Consider the following 25,971-nt stretch of genomic DNA (forward strand, 5'->3'; position numbering starts at 1 on the left):
ACCAAATTGTAAGAAGATAAGAGGGTAGTTTTCTAACTAATGGGGGTAAAATTATTTTCAAACAAAATTTCAAGAGTCTTTATATTTGTATCAATTCTTTTTATCACAAAAGAAAAAAAAAGGAAATCCAAAAACTGTATAACACTAGTTTTTTCCCCTCCTTTTCAAGTTTAAACTTACATCTGTTAATTTCATATATAGGATAGTGATTAATTCTAATGAATCATGATTATAAATTTTTTATTGAAATTTTCCTCTAATAGAAGGAATCATTTATTACTTTATAGATAACTTAATTTTTGATAAGCTGTTTATAGAGAAGAAACAGCATGCGAAATCAAGAAAAAAAAAATTAAATAGTTGGCTTTTGTCATTCATATATATTCTGATCAAAAAGTGGATTCTGTATGACAAACAGGGCAAAAATTAAATTACTTTCATTTGAATTACAAACTCATGCACATGCAGGAGCTGAAAGGCGCCTCAACCTAAGGCATGGACTCTGCGTAATTATCCATAAAAACAATTACAGATCCAATTAACACCTTCAAATTCTATGAACAAATGATAATCTTCTGGGATTTTATGGTAACGAATTTTTATTATTGGAACTACTTGTACTATGAGGGTAAGCAAAGGTATCCATTGGTCTCCCCTAGTGAGTTTCCTGGAGCTTGATTCGTTCTGAGTTGTTTCGTTCAAGCTTGAAACGTTCTTGAACAGAAGAGATGTAACTTGCAGCCTTAATATCAACACTTTCATCACCAGCAACGCCGAAGAAGTTGTCGATTTGGCTTAAGTTTTCGCGGTTTTTGTCAGCAGGTAAGATGAACGAGACCTGCTTTGGTTGGGAAACCATGTAGTCCTGGTGAACCCGGAAGCTGACAGAAGCTGTTGTGGAAGTCTGGTTTGGCATGACCTTGGTGGTGTATTGCATGGCTGCTCGGTAGAATGGCGCCAGCTTCCCCTTGATGAACCCTCGGCGCTTGCGGTTGGACATGGACTCCATCTTGAACCAGCTGTCTCTGCTATTTGATTTGATTTCAGATCAAATTAATCAGATGGTGAGTACTGAGAGTGGTACCGGCAGACAAGAGAAGGGTGGCTTTATATAATAGTTGTTTGTGCACTGTTGTTTTCCTGTGTGTCAGAGCAATTTCAGATAAACATGAAAATTCTTGATGGATTGTGGTCCCTCAACTAAATATCTAAGAGAATAATCTTCTTTAGGTACAAGATTATGCATAATTTTACCTATATTCCAATTATTTGTTAAATAGTTCTGATTTCTTTGTTGGATATGGAAATTTGCAAAAAGCAGATTATGCTTTCTGGGATATAAAGAACTCGGGACACTCTTTGTATATTTTATGCATGCCAAACTGCTAGCTTGCAACATATTTTTTATTATTAGGGGAATCAGCACCAAATGGCAAATTGAATGCCTTTATCAGTTAGGCAAAAGCAGTGGATCCCTACCAAGCAGAATATGTTTCTTCTCTCTGATTTGCTCTTGTCATGACTTCCAGAGTTCATTTGCATCCAGCCAGTAGCTCTCCTTGCTTCAGCCCGAAAGGCACTAACATTGGCTATATGTTTGTAGAAGCAAGAAATTGGTGTCTATCCTGGTTGAGGCTGCTACCTTGACTCAGTCGTTTTAGCGCCGAAGGTATTGTAGCAGCATCACCCCATCCTCGACATGATTAACAGATTCATCAAATTATTCTCTTTTATATGAAATGGACAGGTAAGTATTCTCGGACCAGTGAACATGAGCTGCCCTGATTTGATATAGGATAGAAAAGCTTACAGGCCATAGTTCCTGTACATGCATTGCTGCTTTATTCTTTTGTTTTTCTTTCCCTTTTTCATTGCTTTTTTCCATATACTTGGATAAGTGGATGTGTAAGATTGAAAATGCATCTTCAAGAAGGTGAGAATGTATTGTTACTGCTGTCTTTTTCTGAAATTCATGCAATAGCGCAAGGCATAATCAAATCACTTTAACATCCCTTTTAATTTTTGTACAATTAAGCTAATTTTTTTATTTTATTTAATTAAACATTTTATTTCATAAAAGATGCTATTTTTAATAATAATTATCACTTTTTATATACGTGAAATTTGATGAGATGTGTTGATTAAACACATCAAAGATTGTTGATGTGACATTTCACATTATCAATTTTTATTGTGTTTAATTAGTACATTATATTAAATTTCACGTATATAACAAATGACAATAATCATTAGAAATAATATTTGTTACGTTGTTATTGCGAAATGGATAAAAATAATGTCCTTCTCAATTCCTTCAACTCTGTCACTCGGAACATTTTCTAAGAATATTAAGACAACTTTTTTCAACTTACACCCAAGTGCAAATTGTACGAGGTAAACATCATCCGTATCCAGCCTAGGGTACTGTTCAAATTTAGCAACATTTTGTGATGGAAAGAATTGAAAAGAAAAGAAAAGAATAATCACTAGCAATTATCGATTAATTTGATTGCTACTAAAGAAATTGAAAGCAATAACTAGAATTATAATGCACATCAGCCCTTGGATGGCATCCATAATTTCCTGTATGTTTAAGACATATTCGGGTAATATCTGGCTCTGCTTTTTGCACGATGGGGCAAGTTACGGTCAATGATACTTCAGTGACCTTGCAACTTGGCTTGTTTGCTTTACTCAGACATGAACTAGACAATGATAAAGTTTCCATGTTTTTGTACGTTCATGGATAAGATAATATTCTATTTTAACCTGACTGACAAGTCGCTCATAGCACCTAAACAAGTGGTCATTTTTGCTGGGACTTGGATTCTAATCTTTTCCAGGAATTTTTTCTATTAACTCAGCTTAATCCTGTCTAATGACCTTTAGTGTGCATGCATGTGCCTCATTGATATGTATACATTTGATTTTTCTCGATGGTCAAATCCGGTTGTGAAAGCATCAAATATTTATTTGAAATAAAAAAAATCGAACTCAAAATCTTTTTTTTTTCCATACGAAAAGAGTGATTTAGTATCCAAAATTACAAACTATAGGTGAGATATTTGCTCACCCTGGTTTGTACAACTATATTGTCCTTCAAATATCCCATTACCTTTTTGAATTTTGATGTGTATAAAAGGGGAGAATATTTGCATGGACCAAAAGTGCATTTGCTTTTTATCCAACTTCTTTTTGGGGTTTGAAAGTTAAATGTAGAAAATTTCTCTACAATTATCACCAATAATAGTCTTGTTTTCCTATCAGTGTACTGCAAATTCAAAAGTCATTGGTTCGTGCTGGGTCTCAATCGGTTTAAAGATTCCTTTGGTCCTAACTGTTCCCATGATACTCACCTGCTTTGAATTTCTTTGTTTCTTTTTTTTTTCTTCTTTGGATCAGTCGTGAGAAAGAAGAGATTGCAACATTTGGGGAAAGATTTGGTGAAAGTGAAATGAGAATGCATGGATTGCCTCATCATTTATCTTCGTCGTTACCACCACATGTTCATCGGTGGCATACCCTCTCACCTTGTAGTAAGTTGTGCTATTATCAATAGCGATGGGTTAATACATTATCTAAAACAAAGAGTTCAGTTCATGTCAGAATTCACTGGATTCAAACAAATATAGTTATTTCTAATGCAAACTTAGTTTCATTTGTTTATCAATATCATAATTGCCTTATATGAATTTTTTGTCTATAAGAATCGTGATAAAAAAATCTCATTAAGTTGGGATATTCTAAATATAAATATAATAAGAGTTTCTTTATCTATTGTAAATTAATTTTAAATTAAATGTCATCTTAAAAATTTAATATAATATTAGAGTAAGTATCACCCTTCTCGTTGTTATCTCCTCTATGATAAGTTGTCATATGATAAATCGTTATCTTTATATGTTAGGAAAAATATTACAGTGGTGGTTAAGAAATTTTATACATGTTAATTAAGCCTATTTTAAGTATATAAATATGACAAAAGTCTCTTCATTTATTATTAATTGCTTTTAAATCAGATGCACGTTTTAAAATCTGACAAATTTTCCCATTTACCATATGCTCTTGACTATTTTCCCAACGGAGTTCAACAAAAAATGCTTTTAAACAGACCTCATGAACCCAATAAATATTGAATGAGACCAACTCTCATGAACTCAATAAATAGTGAATCAGACCAACATAACCCTTGTGGGCTCTTGTGGGCTCTTGAGAACTTTACCAAGGCAGGCTCACGTATGGAATCAAGCCTCAAAACCAGCTATCCTTCAAATTGGAGGAAGCTGGACAGGAAAGCCTGGAATAGTACAGACCAAGGTCTCTATTATCCTACAGGAGATAGAGCTTATTTCAAAGGAGTTTTCAAGGCCATTATTCTGCATGAGTTCCTGTTGCCAACATCTAAAACAAGCTTGTTTGCTCAGAAGTTGGGCCTGTTGGAGGTTTGGCAAAAATGTTTTTCACTTCTGTAAAAGTAGAAATAAGCTTTTGAAAGTTAAAAGGACTTAATAGTATACATATTGAAGTTATTTAAAAATAGTTGCAATGAGAATTTTCAAATAGACAAGAACATTCTTTTTTATTTAAAATCATTTGAATTTCACTATGCATTTTATGATGGGTTTATATTTGATATATTATTAATATATAATATTGATATACTATCGCTTAATTATTAAGTATCACCTTATAAATGTGTAAAATTAAAAAGTCAAAAGTTTTTCAAGATAAATCACTTTCAAATTATGAGTACTTATTTTTAAAAATTTTTTATCTAAATTTATTTATTAAAAAAGTGATGACATTTTGATTTCCTGTTAATGTACTGTAATGTATGAGCTACTTTAAAAAGAGCTATGAAGTTTTGTGGTACAGGTTCATGATCAGGCTTCATTTATTTGATATGCATGTATCAGAAAATAAAGTAAAAATTGAGCAGACCATGCATATCATGTGTTTAGCTTGTTTTGAGCAGGCCCTTGCAAAAAGGCAGCTCTGAAACAAGGAAACAAACTATTTTCATCTAATTTTTAAAGAAGAACCGCATTATAGCAGATCACTAAAGGAAAACGAGACAAAATAGTTAGGTTGGATTCGGTATCAAGTTGACGATGGGTGAACCAATGGCTTTTTTCATATCTTTATGGCAAAGAAAAACAGCTAATAAGTTCACTGATACAATATATTTATTTATTTTTCTTCTTGGCAATGGCAAACATATGCCATTCCAGAGAATTTACCCTTTGTATTTGCTGCTTCTGTTTAGCATATAAAGTTGGGAACTAGAAATTGTTTCATCAGGTTTTTTACACAGAAAGATGGAGGAGATCTTGGAAGTGACAAAAAATGGCTGGTTGATTATACCGAAAAGACAAGCTAAATTTCTGCCTCGAAATTGCAAGGGTGAATAGCTTTTGTTCCTAACCCAAGATCATCAGCAATGATGATGCTTTGATGACGATAATTAGAAAGCAAATTAGTATAATATGAGGGTCCTCCAGCCCCGTTCTTTAGGCATATCTTTTAACAAATTAGGTGTAATAGAAGAAAATGAAACTTCTCTTTGCATCAATTACGATTTGGATCGAATTATGAAAATTCTTTACACAGCTCACTCCTTTCCTATATAAAGCAAAGATTTGAACATCCTAACCATTCTACATTCTAATATGTGTCACCCAATTACCACTTTCTGATTGATTTATATATATATATATATATTCCTTTTTCTGTAGTTTCTGCTTCAATTCTCATCGACGGTGAGATTTGTGTTCTATCTGCATGGAGTCCACAACACTTCTTTCTCCAGCACGAGTGGATTTCTTAGTTGAAAATTTGATGTTGGCACGGTTCAATCGGATCAAATCTCTCAGTGGCTGAGTCCTTTAGTCTGATTGAGCCGTGCCAATATCACATTCAGTCACTGCATCGGCAACAACTCAGTTATTTTTGGTTCTAAAGCACCCATGATTTCATTTTTTTTTTCACTTTAAATTTCCATTGAATTTTGCCTAAACATCTTCATGTCATCAATCTGGTTATGTTAACATTTATACACTAGTTGTCCTTGATATGAAAGCAAATCCATAACATGGGTTCTGATATCTTTCTTTTTTCCTGTCATATTCCTTTATCTTTCAGAAAGAAAAGGAGGATTCCGATGCCAAAGTCCCAGGGCCTCAACTGTTCTGATTCTAGCTGTTTCTGATCCTAAAATTGGGATTCGGACCTTTTCCCTAGAAGGGTCGACGTTAACTGAGAACCAGACGAATCATAAGGAGACTCAATCCTGCACTATTTGTATCTTATTGACACATTCATCCCGATATTTGCTTCCAAGAATCACCATGGAAATGAATGGCACTTTCCTTTGTTGTTTCTCCAGAAGGTGACAAGGTATTTGGTGCAAACAAAGAAAGTTGCTAGCTAGTAGTCCGTCTTGTATTTTTGTCCTAGACTAAGGATTCAATCAGAAAATATTAAATTGGATTTGACTGACAACCGCAATTACAATGAAAATGATTTATTATTCTGGAGTGGAAGATGATTAAGCTGATCAGCAAGTGACTTGTAATGATAAATAAATTAATGGAAGGTTTGGTGAAACTGTGTCTTTCTTTTTTGGGCTCTGCAGTTTCAATTGATCTTTTTCCTAATGGTGATTTACTTTCAAAATTTTCTACTTGTCTTTGATATCCTACTTGATTAAGGGGAAATTATAGATCTTAAAGGTTCAAAATCAACTTTTCTATGACTCAGCACGAAAATGCGGGTGATTTGTTCTCTTTGGTCTTTATCGTGACAGGATAACTACTACCAAGCAAAAGGCTGATTTGACCCTTGCCGTATTGTTCAATGGATCTAGCCAGGACAATTGGAGAGCAAGAGATTACTTCTGAGCTAACCACTGCTTGATGCTTACCTTCTTCAAATCTCGAACTTCTTAAAGAGTTTGAACAGGTCCACGTTAAAGGCCTGCCTCCAGGCCCTTTTCCTTTGTAACAAATAAATAGAATCTTGCATAGAGACCTGATGAATCCCGGTCTGCATTACAGTCTTTGGTTCTTTCTTTGTGTTTGGAATTCATCAAGCTTCATACTTCTTGCACAATAAAGCAATGATAGATTAAAATTTGATGTCTGTGTCATCTTGGGAAAGCTTTTGTCAAAGCAAATGAAGAGTAGAAGCAGGAGAATAGTGGCAGAAAAAAAAAGAAAAAGATAAACCCTTTGAGAGATCACTACATGCCATTATCATAAGCAGGCAGATGTGGTATGCGCCAAAAGAGAAATAGTGAAAAGAAATGCCCGTGCGTTTTGGACAACCTAGGAGTCTACTTTCCTGGGTTTACGTGTGAAATTTGATTAATTCAATCACTTTTTTCTTTTTGCTACAGAAATTGACACGAAAAGCTACATTTCAGAAATGATTAAGCCATTCGATAAAAATTTATTCAGTTAACTTTGGTGTTCCATAGGCCACCAATCACCTGCAGAAATTGCTCTTTGCCATTTTTGTTAAACATGGAAGTACGTTAGGCATCTTCAATCTCACAAGAAGAAAAATTAATAGAAAAAAGAAGAAGAAGAAGAAAGAGTTAATTATCCATGGTTGTTTTGAGTTGTAGATGCGCGTTACATAATACGACAATATAAACAAAATACGATACAAATTGATATGTTATATTTTTAATTTTTTAATTAAGTAAAACTCCGCTATATTTTTTCTGAAAAAAATTTTGGAATCCTTTCCCACCTTTATCCACTCCATTTCATTTGGGTATCTAGTACAACAATCTATTTAATTAGAATTTCGGACAGACACATTCATACTTTATAGAAAAGAAAAATAGTAGTAATTTCTTCAGACCCTTAGGTGCCAATCTTCTTGATGAAATTTTATTATCTTAGAAGTCATATTTTTTTTTAATGTTAAAATATATCTTTCCAATTAATGGCTTGATATAGTAACCTCAGAAACAAAGTTGATATGGTAAAGAGTATTGAATTTATTTTTTTTAACCAGCTTTTATCTTTTTATATGAAGGGAAAAGATATAGACCTCTTTAGCTAATTATTCTTAATCATACTTTTTTTTATTATAATTTGATTGCAATTGAGGTTGAGACTTAATGACCTCTCGATAAATTTTTTTTGAAAAAAAATAAACTCCACTCACCCTCTTTGTAATTTTCACTTCTCCTATATAATATTTTATATATTGTTTAATTAATTCTCTATGGATAAGCCTATTTTCAGAAAGATTACACTATTACTTTCCTCCAATAAAATTATAAAAAAAATCTTTGATTTGTTTGACAAGTATATTTTATTTATATATCATCTTTGTATGATAAAAAAATTTAATTTATTGATTCACACTCAATAATTTTATAAAAAAAATTATGATGCAACCTCTTTTGAAAATTGAACTTATCCACATGGACTAATTGAAATCATGAAAACTGCCGGTAAATATTCTAAAAACAGTAAACTAATAATGGATCGAAATGTATTGGGCTTAAACTATACGCCCAAAAAAGAAGAAATGGACAAAGACTCGGCCCAATCCATAAAATAACAGGCTCACACTTCCAGGAGTCGAAAGAATAATATTCGTCTTCTCCGAGTAGAGTTTTCATGAAATGAAAACCCTTTCAATTTTAAAAACTACTTTACTGTCTCTCTCTCTCTCTCTCTCTCTCTCTCCTACCGCTTCGATTCTTTGGTCAAAAATTTTCGCTGTAAAAGAAAGTTTGGGTACAAAGTAATGGCGTTGACGAACTTCATATTGACAGTGGCAGGCGTTAGCGCGGTGGTTCTTTTACTGAGAAGCGACGTTAAGCAGTCGGCTGCGATATTTAGGCGCAACGTTAAGCATATACGGAATTGGCTTGAAGAAGAATCTTCCGCGGCTTCTAAGTAAGCCTTTTCATCATCTGGGTATTTTTTGTTTGTTTTTGCTGTTTTTATTGTTAACTTCCTTTTTTTAGGGTTTTAATATGAACTATAGCTGCTAAAGTGATGTTGAATGTTATAAGATGAAAAAGAAAGATGATTTTCGGTTAAATTTTGGTGGGTTTCTGAAATGATTGATTTTTCAGCTTTGTGATGGTCTAGAATGAAAACCCAGAAGGAAATATGATTGATAAGCTCCCAAGTGAAGAAATTTGAAGGTTTCTTTATTTTTTTTATAATGAATTAGAGTCTTGATGTTGAAAACTGGAGCCTCAGATATAATAAGTGAATGTCTGATAATGGGACTGTGTTCTTTTTTTCTTTTAAATTTGCAGAGGATATAGCATTAGGAAATATTTAGAACCAGAATCATATCGCCAGATTGGCTTAGGGATCTTTGGAATTCATTTCTATCTCTAGAACTTCTTTATGGACTCCGCTATAAATTTTTCTTTGATTCCATTTTACTTGGATTTTTTGTTCTCGTTCTATTTTTTTTTTTTAAAGTTAAGCTGCATTGCACAATTTATATCTGGTTGACAGAACTAAATTGCATTGGAATTTAATTCTGCTTAATTTATAAAAATGTAATTGTGGTTTAATTTCTCTCAAAGCCTGTCGAACAGTTTGAAGTAATGCTATTGTATATGATAAAGCACTCTTGTCATCAATTCAGTGTAAAATTAATGTTAAATAAATTGCACCACCTCATCCCGGTTCTCATTACTTCTTCTCTCCTCCTCCTTGAACCAAATCATATGTGATGGTTGTAAGAGTGTTTATTTGTGAAAATGGATGGAAGCTTGTAGAAGCTAAATTTATTCGCTCAAAACTGAATAGGTTTTCATGATCACGCCTTATGTGGAAAGCAGGCAAAAGTAGCTACTGCACAAAACATGCGATTAACTGCATGGTCATAAGAACATTGCTCATCACTGTTAATTCTAGTTATAGGAGTAAGTTTCTTGAACATTGTGATTGTGATGCCGGTGAATCACTTTAGCGGGAACCAACTTTTTATCTCAATTTTGCTTCCCATTCTTCAATTCTTTTACATATCTTCTGTATATGTTCCAAACATTGTTGCAAATGGTTCTTATCTTGACAAAAGGCTTTTTTCTGACTTCGATGATCTTCTTTCAGGGCAGCTGAAAAGGTGAAGCCCAAGGAACTGGAGTCCAAGGTTCCTCCTAAGGAGAAGGACTAGTGTCTTCATGGGGAGTTTGAGGTTATTTACTATAGTTTGCCGTTATCAATTTTGGATATTTGGGTTGTTATTTAGAATAAGTCTTGGTTAGTGTCTTAGTGTTTCTGCACTGTAAAGCACTGCTGAATTTTGTTGTCCCACCTTTTTCGCTTTGTTAATACACTGATGTATTTACTTAGAAGTTAAATACTTTTTGGAAATGTCGACTTGGACCTGAGCGTATCTCTTTAACTAAAGAGGTGGAAAAAGGAAGAAATATTCAATTTGCAAGTTGTTAAGCTTTTTGTTGCTCTTTGTTTCTTCCATTATCTAAAGAACTGCTAAAATTCTCACAAAAATTTGGGATGAAATTATTAAACAGTCTGATCTAAATATTAGGGCTCAAAGAGGACATTGCTATCCCAATACAAAGATATCTCAAGGCAAAGAAAGGGAAAGTATTGGCCAGATGTTGTGGGAGAGCCTGACCACTTCGGCATAGAACATTTCAGTTCGGGAGCAATTATATGTAATCCAGGCCTGGTCGTCTAGCAATTTTTTGGGCCAAGCTTGATGGATCGTGTTGCCACTGCAAAGTCTGGTTCCTCTCAGGGATCAGAGTTGAGCTAAAAGGCTGACCCATACCACCGTGAGAGTTAGAGGCCTGTGCTATTGAATGGATGACATTTGTGTGCAGAGGCACAAGTGGTGACAGAAGAGAGAGAGCACAGTAGGAATCGATGGGTCGGATTATCCCATTGGCTTGCATCTTTTGGCTACCTCTGCCACCCTCTGACGAAGGAATGACATTGGCAAACCGTCGACCATCAGAAACCACAGGGATTACTTGGTTGATCCTTTCATGGTCATGTGTCAGCAGGCCAGCGAACTCTCTGTTTTCTACATGTTTGATGCAAGCCAAGGGATTTGGAGGCTTTAGTCTACCAACAAGATCCAATTGCTCATAACTATCATAAACCGTTGCAGGGGTTGCGTCGCTGAATTGCAAGATTGTGCTACCTAAATTTGATTCTGTAAATCATGTAGAGAAAAAAAGGATACAAATAACAGTGAGTAAAAAGGTTATAGAAACGTTTTTTCCATGAGAATCCAAGCCAAGTTGATTGGACAGAAAACTACCAGCGCTGGTGAACAAAGATTCCGGCCGATGTTTTCTTCGGCGCCTGTTATGCCCATCAAGACGTTTCCTGCAGCTCCTTTTCTCCTCATCAAACTCCCCTACAGCATGAAACCTACCAAGTTGAATTAAGAGAAGTTAAGACAGCCGCCATAAAAATTTCAGACAGGCACCTCGAAAAGGTCTAAACGTACCTGCTGCATTGCTGACAGAACCTTTGCTCTTCACCCCCAATGGTGACAACCGGGTCCTTGGAGTGGTGCTCACAGACCCTATGGCGCCTGTAGTGTTCCCTGTATTTTCCAAGATCAGATTTGCAGCCATCAACCAAGCATGATATTCTCACATTTCCTTCAGCCACAGCAGATCTCTTGATTGACCCTGAAGGTGGTGACTCCATTTTCAAGCCCCTGGAGTTCTTAAACTTATTCAGTGACTTGACTCTCACATTTCTCAATCCACCAAGCTTCGAGTCCACCGAGAGTCCTCCATTGTTCTGTCCCTTATCCTCCAGCTGAGACAAACCCAAAGCGGAATCCTCAGAGTCTAAATCCATATCTCACCCTTTTTCTTTAAACTTCTACAGTGTATTTGATTATCCTCCTAAACTGTTAACGGCAGTGCAAAGTCCACAAATTGTATGCAATGAGGGCCCTCGCACATGTATCCAAGAAACACCAAGATTCTAATTAAATTGGCAAAAAACAAAAGGAAAAAGATGAAGGAATGAAAACAGGTGTCAGGAAATTGAAGTTGCAATAACTGGTAGAGTTCACCGTTGTATTAAATTGTAAAAATATAACTTTGAAAACAATTAAAAAGGAGCTATAAATGTCTGAGAAAAAAAAGGACCCATATTCATGACTCACTGGGAATTATCGTTGGTTTCAATGCCTTGATTCTTTAACTCTATTTAGTTGTTTTTATTTTTAGGTTCAATACTAACTTTAGAGTTTGTAAAAAAGTTAATATACATTGTTATTTCAGGACGAATTTGATTATTGTAATCTTGGATCTTTGACAATAATTTTTCTTCATAATGCTCGTGAAAAATAGAAAAATTGATTCTTGAGTGACGTTTTTGATTTTGAAAATCATCTAAATCATGTATATGGTTAGAATTCTCTTTTAACAGTTTTTTTTTTTTTATTTTGAATTTTCAATTATTTTTTTGATGATTTAATTTTTAAATTAATTAATTTAATCATATTTCTACTACATTTGTGTTTTAGATAAAGGTATAAATCATAACAATTATTTCGTTTTCTTTTTCTAAGTTTCTTCATTGGTCCAAATTTCCCTTGTTTGACACTTGGAAGCCAGTAAAATATTGTGGACTATACTGGTGTGGCATACAAATAAACCAAGCAAAAGTTAGGCAGATTGAAAATAGATAGGGAGAGAAAGACAACAGGTGTATTCAACAAAGTGACAGATGTATTTCTTGCTTTCAACTTCATTGAATGAATGACTGGAAAGAATTGAAGGATAAGTACAAAAAGATGAGGAGTGGAGTTCTAGGAATTGCACTAAGCAGTCAGGTAATCTCCTTGGATTCTTTCTTTTATGATTCAGAATCCAGGACAGGGCTCCCTTTGCTTCCCATCTGTGATGAATTCTAGAAATGGGATTTAAAAATTTGATAAATCAGCGTTGGGATTGCATATATATATATATATTAGTTTAAAGTAATGTGCACCTTCCTTTCATGTTGGAATCTTCACTCCCTCACTTTCTAGCTATTTGAATTTCTTACTAGGGATTTTCCGTAGTGATGATGGTTTTTTAATGGTAGAATTGATCCACACCGCCAGATAGATGCTTTCCCTTGCTTCAACCCAATCTTTGCTAGTATTTGGCATGTTACAATAATTTCACTGCAAAAAAATTAATTTTTTTCGATTATTTTTTTATAGTAAAAGTCTAAATTCCGTTAAAATATTTTTCTTTGACAGAAAATAAAATTTTTTTGTCAAAAATTTCATTAAATATTCTTAAGTCGATAATACCTTTTACTGCAAATAAAAAATTACATCTATAACGATGAAATTTTTATGAAAAGAACTGAAGAAAATTCTGTTGAAATAAATTTAATAATTCAGATATTATTAAATGTCAAAAAATTTATCAAAAATCTATGGAGATTATATGTAGAATATTTTAAGTTGATTATTTGTTATAATTTCAACTTGATAGATTGTTTTTTAATTAAAGAAAAGAGAATTTGAACCTTATTTTCTACATAAGGAAATCATGTACCAATTAAAAATCAAAATGCCCAGGTGTAATTTCAACCTAATAAATTAATGTTCCGTTAGTTTAATTTTTTTTATTCTAAATTCTCATGTGCTTGGAAAAGAAATCACTAGAAGCAAGGTTTATTGACAAATCCATCTCACTTTGACAAATCCATCTCACTTTAAGAATTTTAGTTTTCATGCTGAAGTATACTCTTACATCACATGTAATTTGATTTTTTTCAATTTTGAGATAATAAAAATTTAAATTAATTTTTGAAATGGCGAACTACATGTACTTATCATTGAATTAGTTTTTGAAACATGATTGAGTTTTTTTATTTATTTATTGGGTTTATAACAAAAGCCTACCCCAGAAAGACCTAAACTTAAATTTGGTAATTAATGTTTAAATTATACAATTAATTTATGTACTCCATAAAAAGAATGAATTTAGTTTTGTTTATAATAATTTGTGTAAATTGAATACTTATACTTTGTAAATTTGTTACTTATAGTCTCTAACTATAATACTGTTAAATTTAACTGTTAAGTATACTGACGTGGAAATGATTATGTGTTGATGTGGGACAAATGTTGACATGGCACAATGCTAACATGGCATAATACTGACATGTCCACATGAATTTAAAAAAATAACAAAAAGCACCCTAATCCTAAATTAAATGAGATTTACAAATAAGAAAGAAAGAAGATTAACAACCCACCAAAAACATATTAACAAAAGCACTCCCACATGAATCTAGCTTCTTGCATGGGAACCACCCTATTATTTTTTTTACTCAAGTGAAGAAAAAATAAAATTAAAAAGAAAAATTTTTTAAAAGTAATAAAGAGGAAAAAAGAAAAACAAGAAAAAAAATTTATTATTGAAAAAACTATTTTATATTCAACTAGGTATTAAAGGTTTTCCTACAACAATCCAAAAAGTTAGTTTTAGTTAGCATAAGAAAATAAAAGCCAATAATGAAAATAACCAAAAGAAAACTAAAGTGAAATATGTTTGCAATTTGTAAAAAACTAACAAGAATCAAGAGAATTTATAAGAGAACTAATTATGCCCAATCAGCCTTGCACCTTTCAGAACCCAAAAATATATTAACAAAACATTACAAAATCTCGATTTCTTTTTTGTTATTTTGTCCGCCAAAATCTCTCAACTTGTCCAAAACTCTTCAATATTATGTTCACTAAGAATTAAGATTCAAAACAAGGCTAAGAATCATGATCATGCTTTTCTTAAATTTCAACTATTTAATTCTAGAACTAGTTGTTTCTCTTTCTCTTGATTTTCCCTATTGAGTTGTTAATTTTCTTTCTTTCTTTATTTGTAAATCTCATTTAATTTAAGGTTAGGGTGCTTTTTGTTATTTTTTTTTTAAATTCATGTGGAAGCATTAGCATTATGCCATGTTAATGTTGTGTTATGTCAACATTTATCTCACATTAACACATAGTCAATGCCACATCAACATACTTAACAATTAAATTTAACGGTGTTAGAGTTAAGGATTGTAATTAACAAATTCACAAAGTATAAAGATCCAATTTACATAAATTATTATACATGGACTAAATTTATTATTTTATAGAGTACAAAGACTTATTGTATAATTTAATCGTAATTAATTAATAGAATAGAACATATATAAGATATGAGTAGGAGTTATCCCATCATTGGATTTGATAAGTACAAAACATTGGTTGCAATTTGCATCAATTTCTCTTCAAATTAGCAACACACTTATTTGTTGCACATGTCACAGGGGCTGAAATCAGCCCTAAGGCGATACCATTTGGGGGCCCATCGACAACTAGCATCGGGTCATCATAGATTGAGGGTTTCTAAATGCTCCACACACTTACAAAGCCAAGCCGCATCAGTAGGGAGCACCCAAACAAACCCTATAAAGTGATACAAATCAGCACGCCTGACACGCCAGGATCGCGCACGAGTAATAAAAGCACAAAAAGATTGCATAACTGAATGTCATGCATGCACAGGGAACACGCATGGCTCGTGCACACCAAAAGCTTGCACGCCAAAAGAGTGTGTAGACATAGGTTGAACAATAGTGGGTTGTACATATCACAATCTCGCAATAAGGGGTTGTGCGCAACATAGCCATGTGTACTTGGAACATGCATCTACAACGTGCCTATAAGGCATGCACATGGGCGTTGCACGGGAGGAAAGTGCATATGGGTTGTGCACACATGGGAGCCTTGAACCCCGTGAATCATTCACATCCAACTTGCACCCCGAGAAGCCACGCGCACAACGGGCGCACCTCAGATAGCCTCACTTAGGAATGTCATGCACACCAGGATAGCACACCTGTAGGCCGTGCACTAGAGGATCTCGACCGAGAGACCAACACATTTGAAGGCCTTATACGAGAAAGACACCCCCTAGTGGCGAAATTGGTTATAGTGCAATGCCTTTTTGTTGTTCCTTTAGTGCGCAATTGAGAACTCCATCAATTAGATATCAACAATGTTTTTTTTTTTTTGCATGGTGATCTTGAAGAGGAAATCTACATGAAGATTCCTCAAGGCTTTGCTAAATAAAAGGAGCACCGAGTCGTAAACCGACTTCCTCATCCATGGATCAACAACATAAACTTGATCTTGATTTAGGACAACTTTGTGATATCTCGAACAGTATAAACGTCTCATTGGAAGATTACGTTATCTCATGATAACGTGTTTAGATACTAGTTACACATCCTAAGTCAATTTATGCACAAGCTAAGACAACCACACTTTGATGCCTTTTTACGAATCCTTGGATATCTCAAAAATTTTATTATCCCGATCATCTTCATGTTAGTATGAATTGGCAGACATATTCACCAAAGCACTTCGTTAGAAACAGTTCCAAGTTTTGTTGGGTAAGTTGGGCATTTCCAATCTTCATGCTCCAACTTAAGGTGAGTAAAAGAAAATTGATTTAGGATATTGGCCACACATAAGAGAATTGTATGCACAAGGCTTGCACAAACAAACGTGCACCAGTAGCTCGCATGCATAAGACAACCCGCATGAAGGGTGTTCAATAGTTGCTAAAAAATGTACTAGCCAAGTACAGCATTTTATGGCAATTAGAATGCTTTTCATATTTAAGTTTTATTTAGTTGTTGATTGTTTTGCTCACATAACAAGTAAGCCTAGTTTTTAAGATATTTACTTTTATATCATTTACTTTACTTGCACTCCAAAGAATAGTTTTTATGACATTTACTTTTATTATTTACTTTACTTGCACTTTAAGAACGTTTAAGATTAGAATACTTACTTATTTAATTTACTTACATTACAAGTAGGTTCAGGATGAGTTATTTCTATAAAAAATCTCTTTATGTTTCGTTATAAAACTGAACAAGATTTTTCTAATTCTCTTCCTTTGAGATATTTTATTTTTTACTAAACATCAACATTAATCACCAAATGACCATCATATATTTATATTAGCAACAAAAATTTATCATCTTTTCTTTTTCTTTATTTCATTTGAGGAAGAAAGATTGAACTAATTTTTTGAACATAGAATATGCGCACTAATTATTAAATTAAATATTTGAATGCAATTTAAGATCATTTCTTAAATATAGTGAAAAGACATATTTGAGACATCGGTCACGAGGTTTAAAATAAAAATCTTTGCATGTGCACTCTTAAATATTATAAAAGATATATGATCACATCCAAAATGACCACCCTTAGCAAACTATTAAGGCCATTTTCATTTTTCAATATATCGACCTAATTTAACTATATTATCATTCACTTATCATCAGTTATCGATTATCATATAAAGTTATTTACCAAGAATTAAACAAATATTCCCTCCATTTCAAAAATATTATTTTAATTTGATTTTTTTAATCAAAATTTTTTCAATTTTGATCTTAGTTATTTAAATATTTGATTCAGCAAACTTTTATTATATATATTTGAAAAATTTTTATTTAAATTTTTTAATAGTATTTATTTCAAATTTTAATTAATGATGGTTTATAAATAAATAATGGTTAAACTTGAAAAACTTTGACCCAAAAAAGTCAAATTCAGACACTAATTATAAGACGGATGGAGTAAAATTTATTCTTATTGAGATTCATATGTGAATGTAATATCCCACATTACTCATAAGTGAGATGTAAAGATAACATGATAAATATACATGAAAGATCCAAGAACTCATAAACTTAAGTTTTTGGATTCAAGTGGTGTTTAACATGCATATATGAACTTTTGGGAAGAACTATATGGCTCAAGATTTGGCTTATCTCTCCAACAATTCTCTTCTTCAGTACACAATATATGGCTGAATTTTTTTTCCAGGTAGTAATTAGAATCAAGATATGTTAAGAGTAAAACTAATATATATACAGGAAACTTTAAAAATGTTGTAGCATATAAATTAATGAACTCAGCAACAGATTTATTTGTAAACATTTGGGATGTAATTAATTCTTCTCTAGATTGAAACCTACTCAAATTTGAGAATGGAAAAAGATAAATAAATTACATTGCCTGAAAGGACAATGATTAACTATTCTTTAACATTTCAAATACACATTTGTCTAAATGTCCGACCATTTCCTTCAAAAATAAGGTTTTGAGTTTGAATTTACCTCCCCTTTTGATTTCCTAGCTTAAGTATAAGAAAAGAAAAAACGAAAAACCAAAGAACAAATTAACATTCCTAAAGTTACAACTTTTATTTCATAAGGAAAGGAGTAAAGCCAGGACAAAGGCATACAACATTTTTTTCATCTAGCTATATATGCATGATGATGGGATTCTTTCAAAAGGGTGTGTAGATTTGCATCTGACTCAAGATATGTTCAAAATTGTCTGTTGACTTCTCTATGGGATGAGTGTGCATCCCTTCGTATGTGGTCACCACAACACTTTCATCTTTGGTTAGACGTTGAACTTGCTTCTTTACATTGCATCCTTGATGTGTGCATCGGTAGTAGCTCCTGAACATGGAAAATCATAGTGTTATTCACTAGCTCAAACTATGCATTGATTCAAAAATCAGAATTTGGAACACAAAATATAGTTCAAGGAACAGGCTATATGAATAGGGGCTGATGATGCGAAATTTACAAGTGTTTGTAGCTCAATTATTCATTCCTTTTTCTTTTAATTAACCAAAAAGAGGAGAATTAAGCTAGGATCAAGTTGAAAAAACCGATGCTGATTAGAAAATGATGCTTTCCATGGTATGAAATCATCAAGAGATGCTGATTCATGGTATGTACCTTTTTTATGCTCTGAATGATCCTAAAGACACATTTGACTATTAATGAAAAGCAATGCTGTGTTCATGGAGGCTCTAGAGTTTGGACTAACCTTCTCCCACGATTATTCCCATTCAAACACAGAATTTTTGGAGTATTAACTTTTAACTAGTGCATACGATGTCTGATATTTCATGGGTATATATGAATTCTTCTGATCTGTTAAGGAGAATTATTGTGAGATGTATAGAGGAAAAAAAAAACCCTAGTCAAAATAATTGTAGAAACTTATGATTCATGGAATATTTTATCTTTGGTAACCATGCAAGGGGTAGTGTGCATGCATATTGGAAATAGTTTGACATCCACAAACTCAAGTCTGAAAGGAACAAATGGCACTAACTCTTATCTTCTCAGCTAGGTAAAATTAAGTGGGATATACCTATCATACTTTTACAGTGAAAGGAAAATGATATGGATGATAATGGTGGGGCATGCATGATTGAAAAGATAGTGAAGATTATCACCCAGGGAATAAGGGGAAAAGCAACGGTAGAAAAGAAAGAAAAAGTTTTTGGAGTCAAAATTACAAACCTAGGAAATTTGTTGTTCTTAACAGCTTTTTGGCCATATTTCCTCCATCGATATCCATCATCAAGTATATCAACCTGACTCCTTGTTTGAAAAGCATATCTAGGCTTCCTAATCTTCTTTTCCTTCTTTTTACCTAATTTTACCTCAGTTTCAGAACCAACAAAACTCCCATTCTGGACAAGTTCTTTAACTTCTGGTTTCTGGATGAAGCTCTCTGTCTTCAAACCCAAGAACCCATTCGAGCTGTTGCCATGGAAATTGTTAAAAACTTGTGAACTAGGTGCCATGTTTGTTGGAAAAGGGTAAGCTGATGCTGCTGACGAGGAGATAGGAAAGAACATTTGATAGTTCTCCATGTGGAATCAAAGCCAGTGCTTATAAAGAAGAAGAAGAAGAAGAAGAAGAAGAAGAAGAAGGATGAGAGAAAGTCTACTGCAAAAGAAGAGGCGGCTTGTTGGCCAAAAAGCTACACAAATTCATTCAACTGAGATGTATGCAGAGCAAAAGCAGCAGAAAAATACAATCCCATATTTATAGTGTTAAAGGTGTCGTAGACGGCACGAAAATTTTTCCAATTTATGGAAAATTAGCTTCATCAGCGGATTTGATCAGGAAAAAAGTAAGGTGGAAAATTAGGGGCGGCTTCATCATTAGGACAAAGACATTTCATTTTAGCAAAATAAATAAAAGAATATATATATATATATATATATATATATATATATATATATATATATATTTCTTTGCCAAGGGAAATTGCTTCTCATTGTTGGATATTGTAGACTAACAGCAGTCTCCTTTTGGACTGATCTCATTTCACACGTGTTTCAAAAGAATTTTCTTTATTACATATTCAGTACATTGAATTTTTTTTCTCTTATATTATATTCATGTTTTTTGTGTGGTGGGTGCCATGTTGTTTTAGTGCAGTTGTGACTGCGCCTCCTTCTCAGTTTCCACGAAGCATCATCAAATTAATGCCAACAGCTACATCTCCTACAGTCAAGTTGCAGTACCATGTGCTTATTAATGCATGGATGGTTTCTCTCGCTATTGTCAATTGATTTTAAGTTGAGTGTTTATATATTTTAAAACTTAATCAACATAATATTAGAGTAAGTGTTGTCTCCATTCGTTGATCTGAGAGCCCTCTTCTACAATTCATACTATGTAATAAGTTTGTGTTCTTTATACATAAAGCAAATATTAGAATGGTAAAAAAAAGACATCTCACATCAATCAAGTTTGAGCTACTTTGAGTATATAAATATAATAGAGAATTCTTTATCTATTATTAATTGATTTAAGATTGAATATTCATTTTAAAATTTTAAAAATAGTTTATTATTTAACTATAAATAATAAACTATATGTATATTTTTTTATAATTTATTCAATTAAGTATTTTAACTTTAATTAATATTTTTATTAAATTGAAATATTAACTAATTTTTATTTATCTTCTTATTGATATTAAAATCCTTACTAAAATATACAGTAAAACCTTTATAAATTAATAAGCTTGGGACCATGAAAATTTATTAATTAATTGAGATATTATTTAATTGATAAATTAATAATTTATTAATTTATATATGAATTAATAAAAAATTAATTTATCAAGGTATTTTTTATTTTTTTTCCAAAATATTGAACTTAATACATGTATTGTGTATTTGTGATTATACAAATATTACCTAATTATTGAATTACAAATTATCATTATTTTATGTGTTTATTTAACTAAAACAAGTTCACGATTGTAATTAGTCTTATTAAATAGAAGTCATATATCTATCCATTTTTGAAACAAACTAAAATTACATTCGATGTATACTTAATTAATATACTTCATGAACATTAAGTCAAACAAAAACATCTATAAAAAGAATGTACAGTATTATAAACAGTAAAACTAAACACAATAGTTTCTCATCTCAAAAGTGTAAAGAAATCAATAATGACTAATGAAAAGATAATACACTAAGAAAAGTTAAAGATGAGGTCTAAAGAGATATCAATTTCAAGAAAAACAAGTAACATTGAAGTCATATTTTACAGAGATCTCTTAATTGAGTCATGTATATATATACTTTTAATGTATATAAAGATTATTAATTTATATTTGTTTTGAATAGCATAATTTTTTTTAAAAAAAAGGAAGGGGAGAGTCCTAACAAAAAAGGAGAAACTCCAAGCCTTAATCAAAGGTACATCAGACTACAAGGTAATCCTAAAGCACAAAGGACACAACAAAAACAATCAAGAATAGAATAAAACCACAAACAAAAGAGGAGAATAACACCAGAAGAAGAATTCGAAAACACAACAAGTAACCAAAAACTTGAATGCAATAAGAAGTATGATTAACCACAACCTTGGCTAGGCAATCCTCAAGGTAGTTTGCTTCATGGGGAATATGGATGAAAAACTAATTCTCAATATTTTCATCAAGAAATTAATCTGTCTAAGAATGCACTTGAATAGCCAAGGAAAAGAAAAGAGACAGTTGATCTATTTGATAGCATTGGCAGAGTTCGATTCATTAGTGAGATTGTGAGAAGAATTCTAGTGAGATGCTGCAAAAATAGTAAAGGTTCTTTAATAGCAAAGACCTTTGCCACATTAGAATCACTAATACCCAGCAATTTAGAAAATAGGATTTTGACATTACCTTCATGATCTTGGAGAGCTCTTCCAATTTCAGAAAGACCTAGGCTCATGAGTAGCACCATCAACAATGAATTTCAATGACCCAACTGCTAACTTCAACCAATCACACTTCTTTTTTGTCTTCTTAATCATCTGGGAGGCTTTAGTGAAATTCAAGTTTCAAATCATGTCAATCACTGAAGAATTAGAGTTAGGCCATTTTGCTTTGCCCTATGAACAAATCCTCAGCTTGATAATGTTGAAAATATGACCTGAGTCCCAAGGCTTTCCATTGAAAACCAAATTGTTCCCATGAATCCAAATCGTCTAGAGAATTGTAAAAAATGACAATTTTCAAACCAGAAAATGATCTTTGCCACTGATAGCCTCATTCTAAGCAGAAAAAGATCCCTCAAATTTTTAGGAGAGATCCAAGAAAATTCTCATGAATTAACCCATAACATCCAAACACACCAAACATCATAACAATCAAAGAAAAGATGTTCAACAATTTTAATAACGACATTACAAATAAGGCAAAGGGCAACATTCCTATCAATAAGACCTTTTCTATGAAGTTCTCCTTTAACTGCAATCTTACCTTTCATCACTTTCCTACAGAAAATTTCACATTTAGATGGAACAAGATTAGCCCAGATAGAATTCCAAAAGAGTTTATTGCCATTAGGATCAAATGTAGATTTATAAAAACAACAGGAGGAATAGAAACCATAAGAGTTGTTTTTCCAAATGACTTTGTCAAGTTCATCTTTATCAAGAAAGACATTATCAAGAATTCCCATCAAATTAAACCACTGATCCCTTTCCCAGTCAAGAAGGTTACGTCTTAACTAAATTTTCTATATCCACAAATCATCTTTCCATTCACCATAATCAGTCAAAACACCATCTTTGAGAGAAAAGAGAGAACAAAGATCCTAAGGAATGATGATTTAAAGAGACAACCCTTAACCCATTCATCATGTCAGAATTTAATTTTATCACTTTTGTCAGGAAAAAACCTCATACCAACAAAAAACAGAAAGCAAAGAGGTTTGGTGATGTTTTTCTAAATAAGAGAGACAAACCTTGAAGGAGAGAAAGTCGAAAGGAGAGAAAGTCGGAATGAGAGCATTGGGATTCATACTATCTTTTTCAATGATTATTTCCTTCAAAAGCTATCCATTTCTTCATTAAAACGCCAAAGCCATTTATGAAGAAGAATAAAATTCTTGAGCTAAAGGTTGACAATGCCTAAACCACGATTTTCCTTAAGGTAACAAATCATATCGCAATCAACATAATGAATCCTTCTTTTGTTATTAGAACCACTCTAAAGAAATTTTTGAATAATTTTATCAAGTTTATCCTTTATCCCGATTGGCAAACAAAACAAGTACATGTTATAATTTGGCAATGAAGCAAAGACAAAATTAATAAAGGTGAGCTTCCCTCATGACGAGTGAAGATTATCTTTCCAACCAGCCAACATTAACTCAAATTTCTCCACTATAGGATTCCACAAGGTATTAGAGTTGAGATGAACCCCAATCGACAACCTCAAATAAAATGTAAAGAAATAAGCCAACTTTGCTAGAAATCTTCTATGCCTACTCATCAATAAAATGCCTTTCCACACCAACTCCAAAAATGAAACTTTTCAGAAAATTCATCTTAAGCCCAGAGAAAAGTTGGAAGCCACGAAGAATATGTTTGATGTAGATAAGATTGTCAGCACCTGATTTACAGAAGAAAATTGTATCATTAATGCCTTGAAGGTGAAAGACAATTAAGCCATTATTTTCCACTTCAATCCCTTGAAAAAACCCCATTTGAGATAGTATTGTTAACCATAAGACTCAAAGAATTGCTAACCAAATTGAATAGAAAGGGTGAAAGAGGACAACCTTGGTGAAAACCGTTATTCATCTTGAATTGCTTGGTGAAAATACCATCGATCAGAACAAAAATAGTAGCCATAGAAATGTAGGAGAAAATCCACTTGCGCCATTTATTCCCAAAACCAATCTTATCAAGCGAAGTCAAGAAACTCCTAATCAAAACTGTCGAACGCTTTTTCAAAGTCAATTTTAAAGACCATTCGCCCTTGATCATTTTTTTATAAGGTCAATAACCTCATTAGCCAGAAAAACACAATCCAGGATTTGTCTACCTTTGGTAAAGGTAAATTGGGTTTGACAAATAATTTTTTCCATCACTTGTCGAAGCTTGTTAGAAAGAACTTTAACCATTAATTTATACAGATTGCCCGCAAGACTAATCGGGTGATAATCATAATGATTTCTACGATTAAAGCGCTTCGAAATCAAGGAGATAAAAGAAAAGTTAATTCTTTTATTCGAAGAACCAAAGTCATAAAACTTAGAGAAAAGATTCATAATCTTAAACTTGATTTTGTCCCATAGATTCTTGAAAAAAGAGAAATTGAAGCCGTTCGGTCTAGGCAATTTATTTCCATCATTGCCAGCAATAGGATTCTAGACTTCATTCTTAAAGAAGGGACGTTCCAACCAAGAAGCAAACTTCGACTCCAAAAAGTTTAAATGACAGTCAAATTCAGCCACCTTGAAGATAGATTTTTTCTAAAGTGGGCTTTAAAATAGAAAGCAACAGAGTTCAAAAATAGATTTAAGATCAGAATAGGAAATACCATCAACAATAGCATTCTCAATCCTATTAAGCCTCCTCCTATTAGAAGCTACGTCATAAAAAAAAACTGGTGTTATGGTCACCTTCAAGAAACCACTTGATAAACAACTTTTGTTGCCACGATCTTTCCTTAGCTTGATATAAATTCCAATGTTGGCCTTAAGAAAAATAAAAAAATTCCTCATAGAACTTTTAAGAGGATCATTATGAAGGGTAGAGAGCTTATCTTGAATATCCTTCTCACAAGTCGCTATTTTATTATTTAAATTCCCAAACTCAAAATATTTCCATTATTTAATTTTAGACTTGATCATCTAAAGTTTATCTTATAAGGGTAAACTTCGATCAGTGCTATTATCTAGATTCCTCCATTTCGAAGTCATAAGATTCTAAAAACTATCTTCCTCGAGCCAGAAGTTAAAGAAACCAAAAAGTCTAGGGCTTTGGTCATTCAATCCATCACAAAGAGAAAACGGATTATGGTCGGAAAGAGACGAAGGTAAGCATTTTTGAACAAAATCATGCCATTTGGGATTGAAAAGAAGATCAATGATAAATCGGTCCAACCTTCTAAAAAAAGGTGGATCTTGATGATTACACTAAGTGAAACTATTGCCAGTCAAAGTAAAATAAAAAAGATCAGCCTCATTGATGAACTCTTGAAATGAAGAATGGTTATCACATTACCCATTCCACCAAGTCTTTCATTCTGTGAAAGCACAGCATTAAAGTCACCTTTAATACACCATGGTATACCATAATTCTTAATAAACTCTACAACTTCCATAAAGATATCCTTTCTCATATCATCATCATTAGGATCATAAAAATTGTCAAAACCCACACTTTTATTATCCCTTTTCCACGTTCTAGATAAAATAATATAATATTTGTCTTCAGTAACAGAATTACAATTAAAAAAGAAATCTTGCCAACCAATAATGAGACTTCCAAAAGCCCTCTTCGAAGCCATAGAAGCCCGAGATGGAATTGCCCTTCCATCAACTTTTGAGAATTCTAAGATTAGCAAACTTTAACTTAATCTCTTAAAAAAAACTAAACATAGGTTAACAAAAGATATTACCCTCTTCATTGTTCTCCATTTTTCACTCTTATTTAAACCCTTTAAATTTCAAGAAAATAAAATCATTGAAAAATCAAGAGCACAAAGAATAAAACCACAATGCGATTACACTTCTTGGCAAACCTCAATGTCCGTTAATAAATTTATAATATGAGGATTAGGGTCTTAAAAAAAATC

The 25,971-nt window shown here is 32.7% G+C and overlaps 3 protein-coding genes and 1 pseudogene across 4 annotated transcripts; 1 reads left to right on the forward strand and 3 right to left on the reverse strand.

The window, feature by feature from the left end:
* Nucleotides 1-401: 401 nt before the first annotated feature.
* On the reverse strand, nucleotides 402-1,119 carry LOC18601044 (uncharacterized). The gene has a single exon (XM_007031850.3). It carries the CDS (start codon nucleotides 1,007-1,009, stop codon nucleotides 656-658), a length of 354 nt encoding a protein of 117 aa, XP_007031912.2. The 5' UTR covers nucleotides 1,010-1,119; the 3' UTR covers nucleotides 402-655.
* Nucleotides 1,120-8,666: 7,547 nt separating this feature from the next.
* On the forward strand, nucleotides 8,667-10,442 carry LOC18601045 (uncharacterized). The gene is made up of 2 exons (XM_018119673.2): nucleotides 8,667-8,921; nucleotides 10,101-10,442. The coding sequence occupies exons 1-2, from the start codon at nucleotides 8,770-8,772 to the stop codon at nucleotides 10,162-10,164; spliced, it is 216 nt and encodes a 71-aa protein (XP_017975162.1). The 5' UTR covers nucleotides 8,667-8,769; the 3' UTR covers nucleotides 10,165-10,442.
* Nucleotides 10,443-10,502: 60 nt separating this feature from the next.
* LOC18601046 (teosinte glume architecture 1-like) lies at nucleotides 10,503-12,044 on the reverse strand (annotated as a pseudogene). The gene is made up of 3 exons (XR_016026028.1): nucleotides 11,476-12,044; nucleotides 11,284-11,396; nucleotides 10,503-11,175 (listed from the first exon to the last, which is right to left on the reverse strand). The product of XR_016026028.1 is annotated as a teosinte glume architecture 1-like (transcript).
* Nucleotides 12,045-18,043: 5,999 nt separating this feature from the next.
* On the reverse strand, nucleotides 18,044-19,928 carry LOC18601047 (putative WRKY transcription factor 75). The gene is made up of 2 exons (XM_007031853.3): nucleotides 19,389-19,928; nucleotides 18,044-18,530 (listed from the first exon to the last, which is right to left on the reverse strand). The coding sequence occupies exons 1-2, from the start codon at nucleotides 19,742-19,744 to the stop codon at nucleotides 18,353-18,355; spliced, it is 534 nt and encodes a 177-aa protein (XP_007031915.1). The 5' UTR covers nucleotides 19,745-19,928; the 3' UTR covers nucleotides 18,044-18,352.
* Between the last annotated feature and the right edge of the window lie 6,043 nt (nucleotides 19,929-25,971).

Source organism: Theobroma cacao, chromosome 4 (assembly GCF_053813885.1).
Source record: "Theobroma cacao isolate CCN51 chromosome 4, ASM5381388v1, whole genome shotgun sequence".
Taxonomy (NCBI): Eukaryota; Viridiplantae; Streptophyta; class Magnoliopsida; order Malvales; family Malvaceae; genus Theobroma; species Theobroma cacao.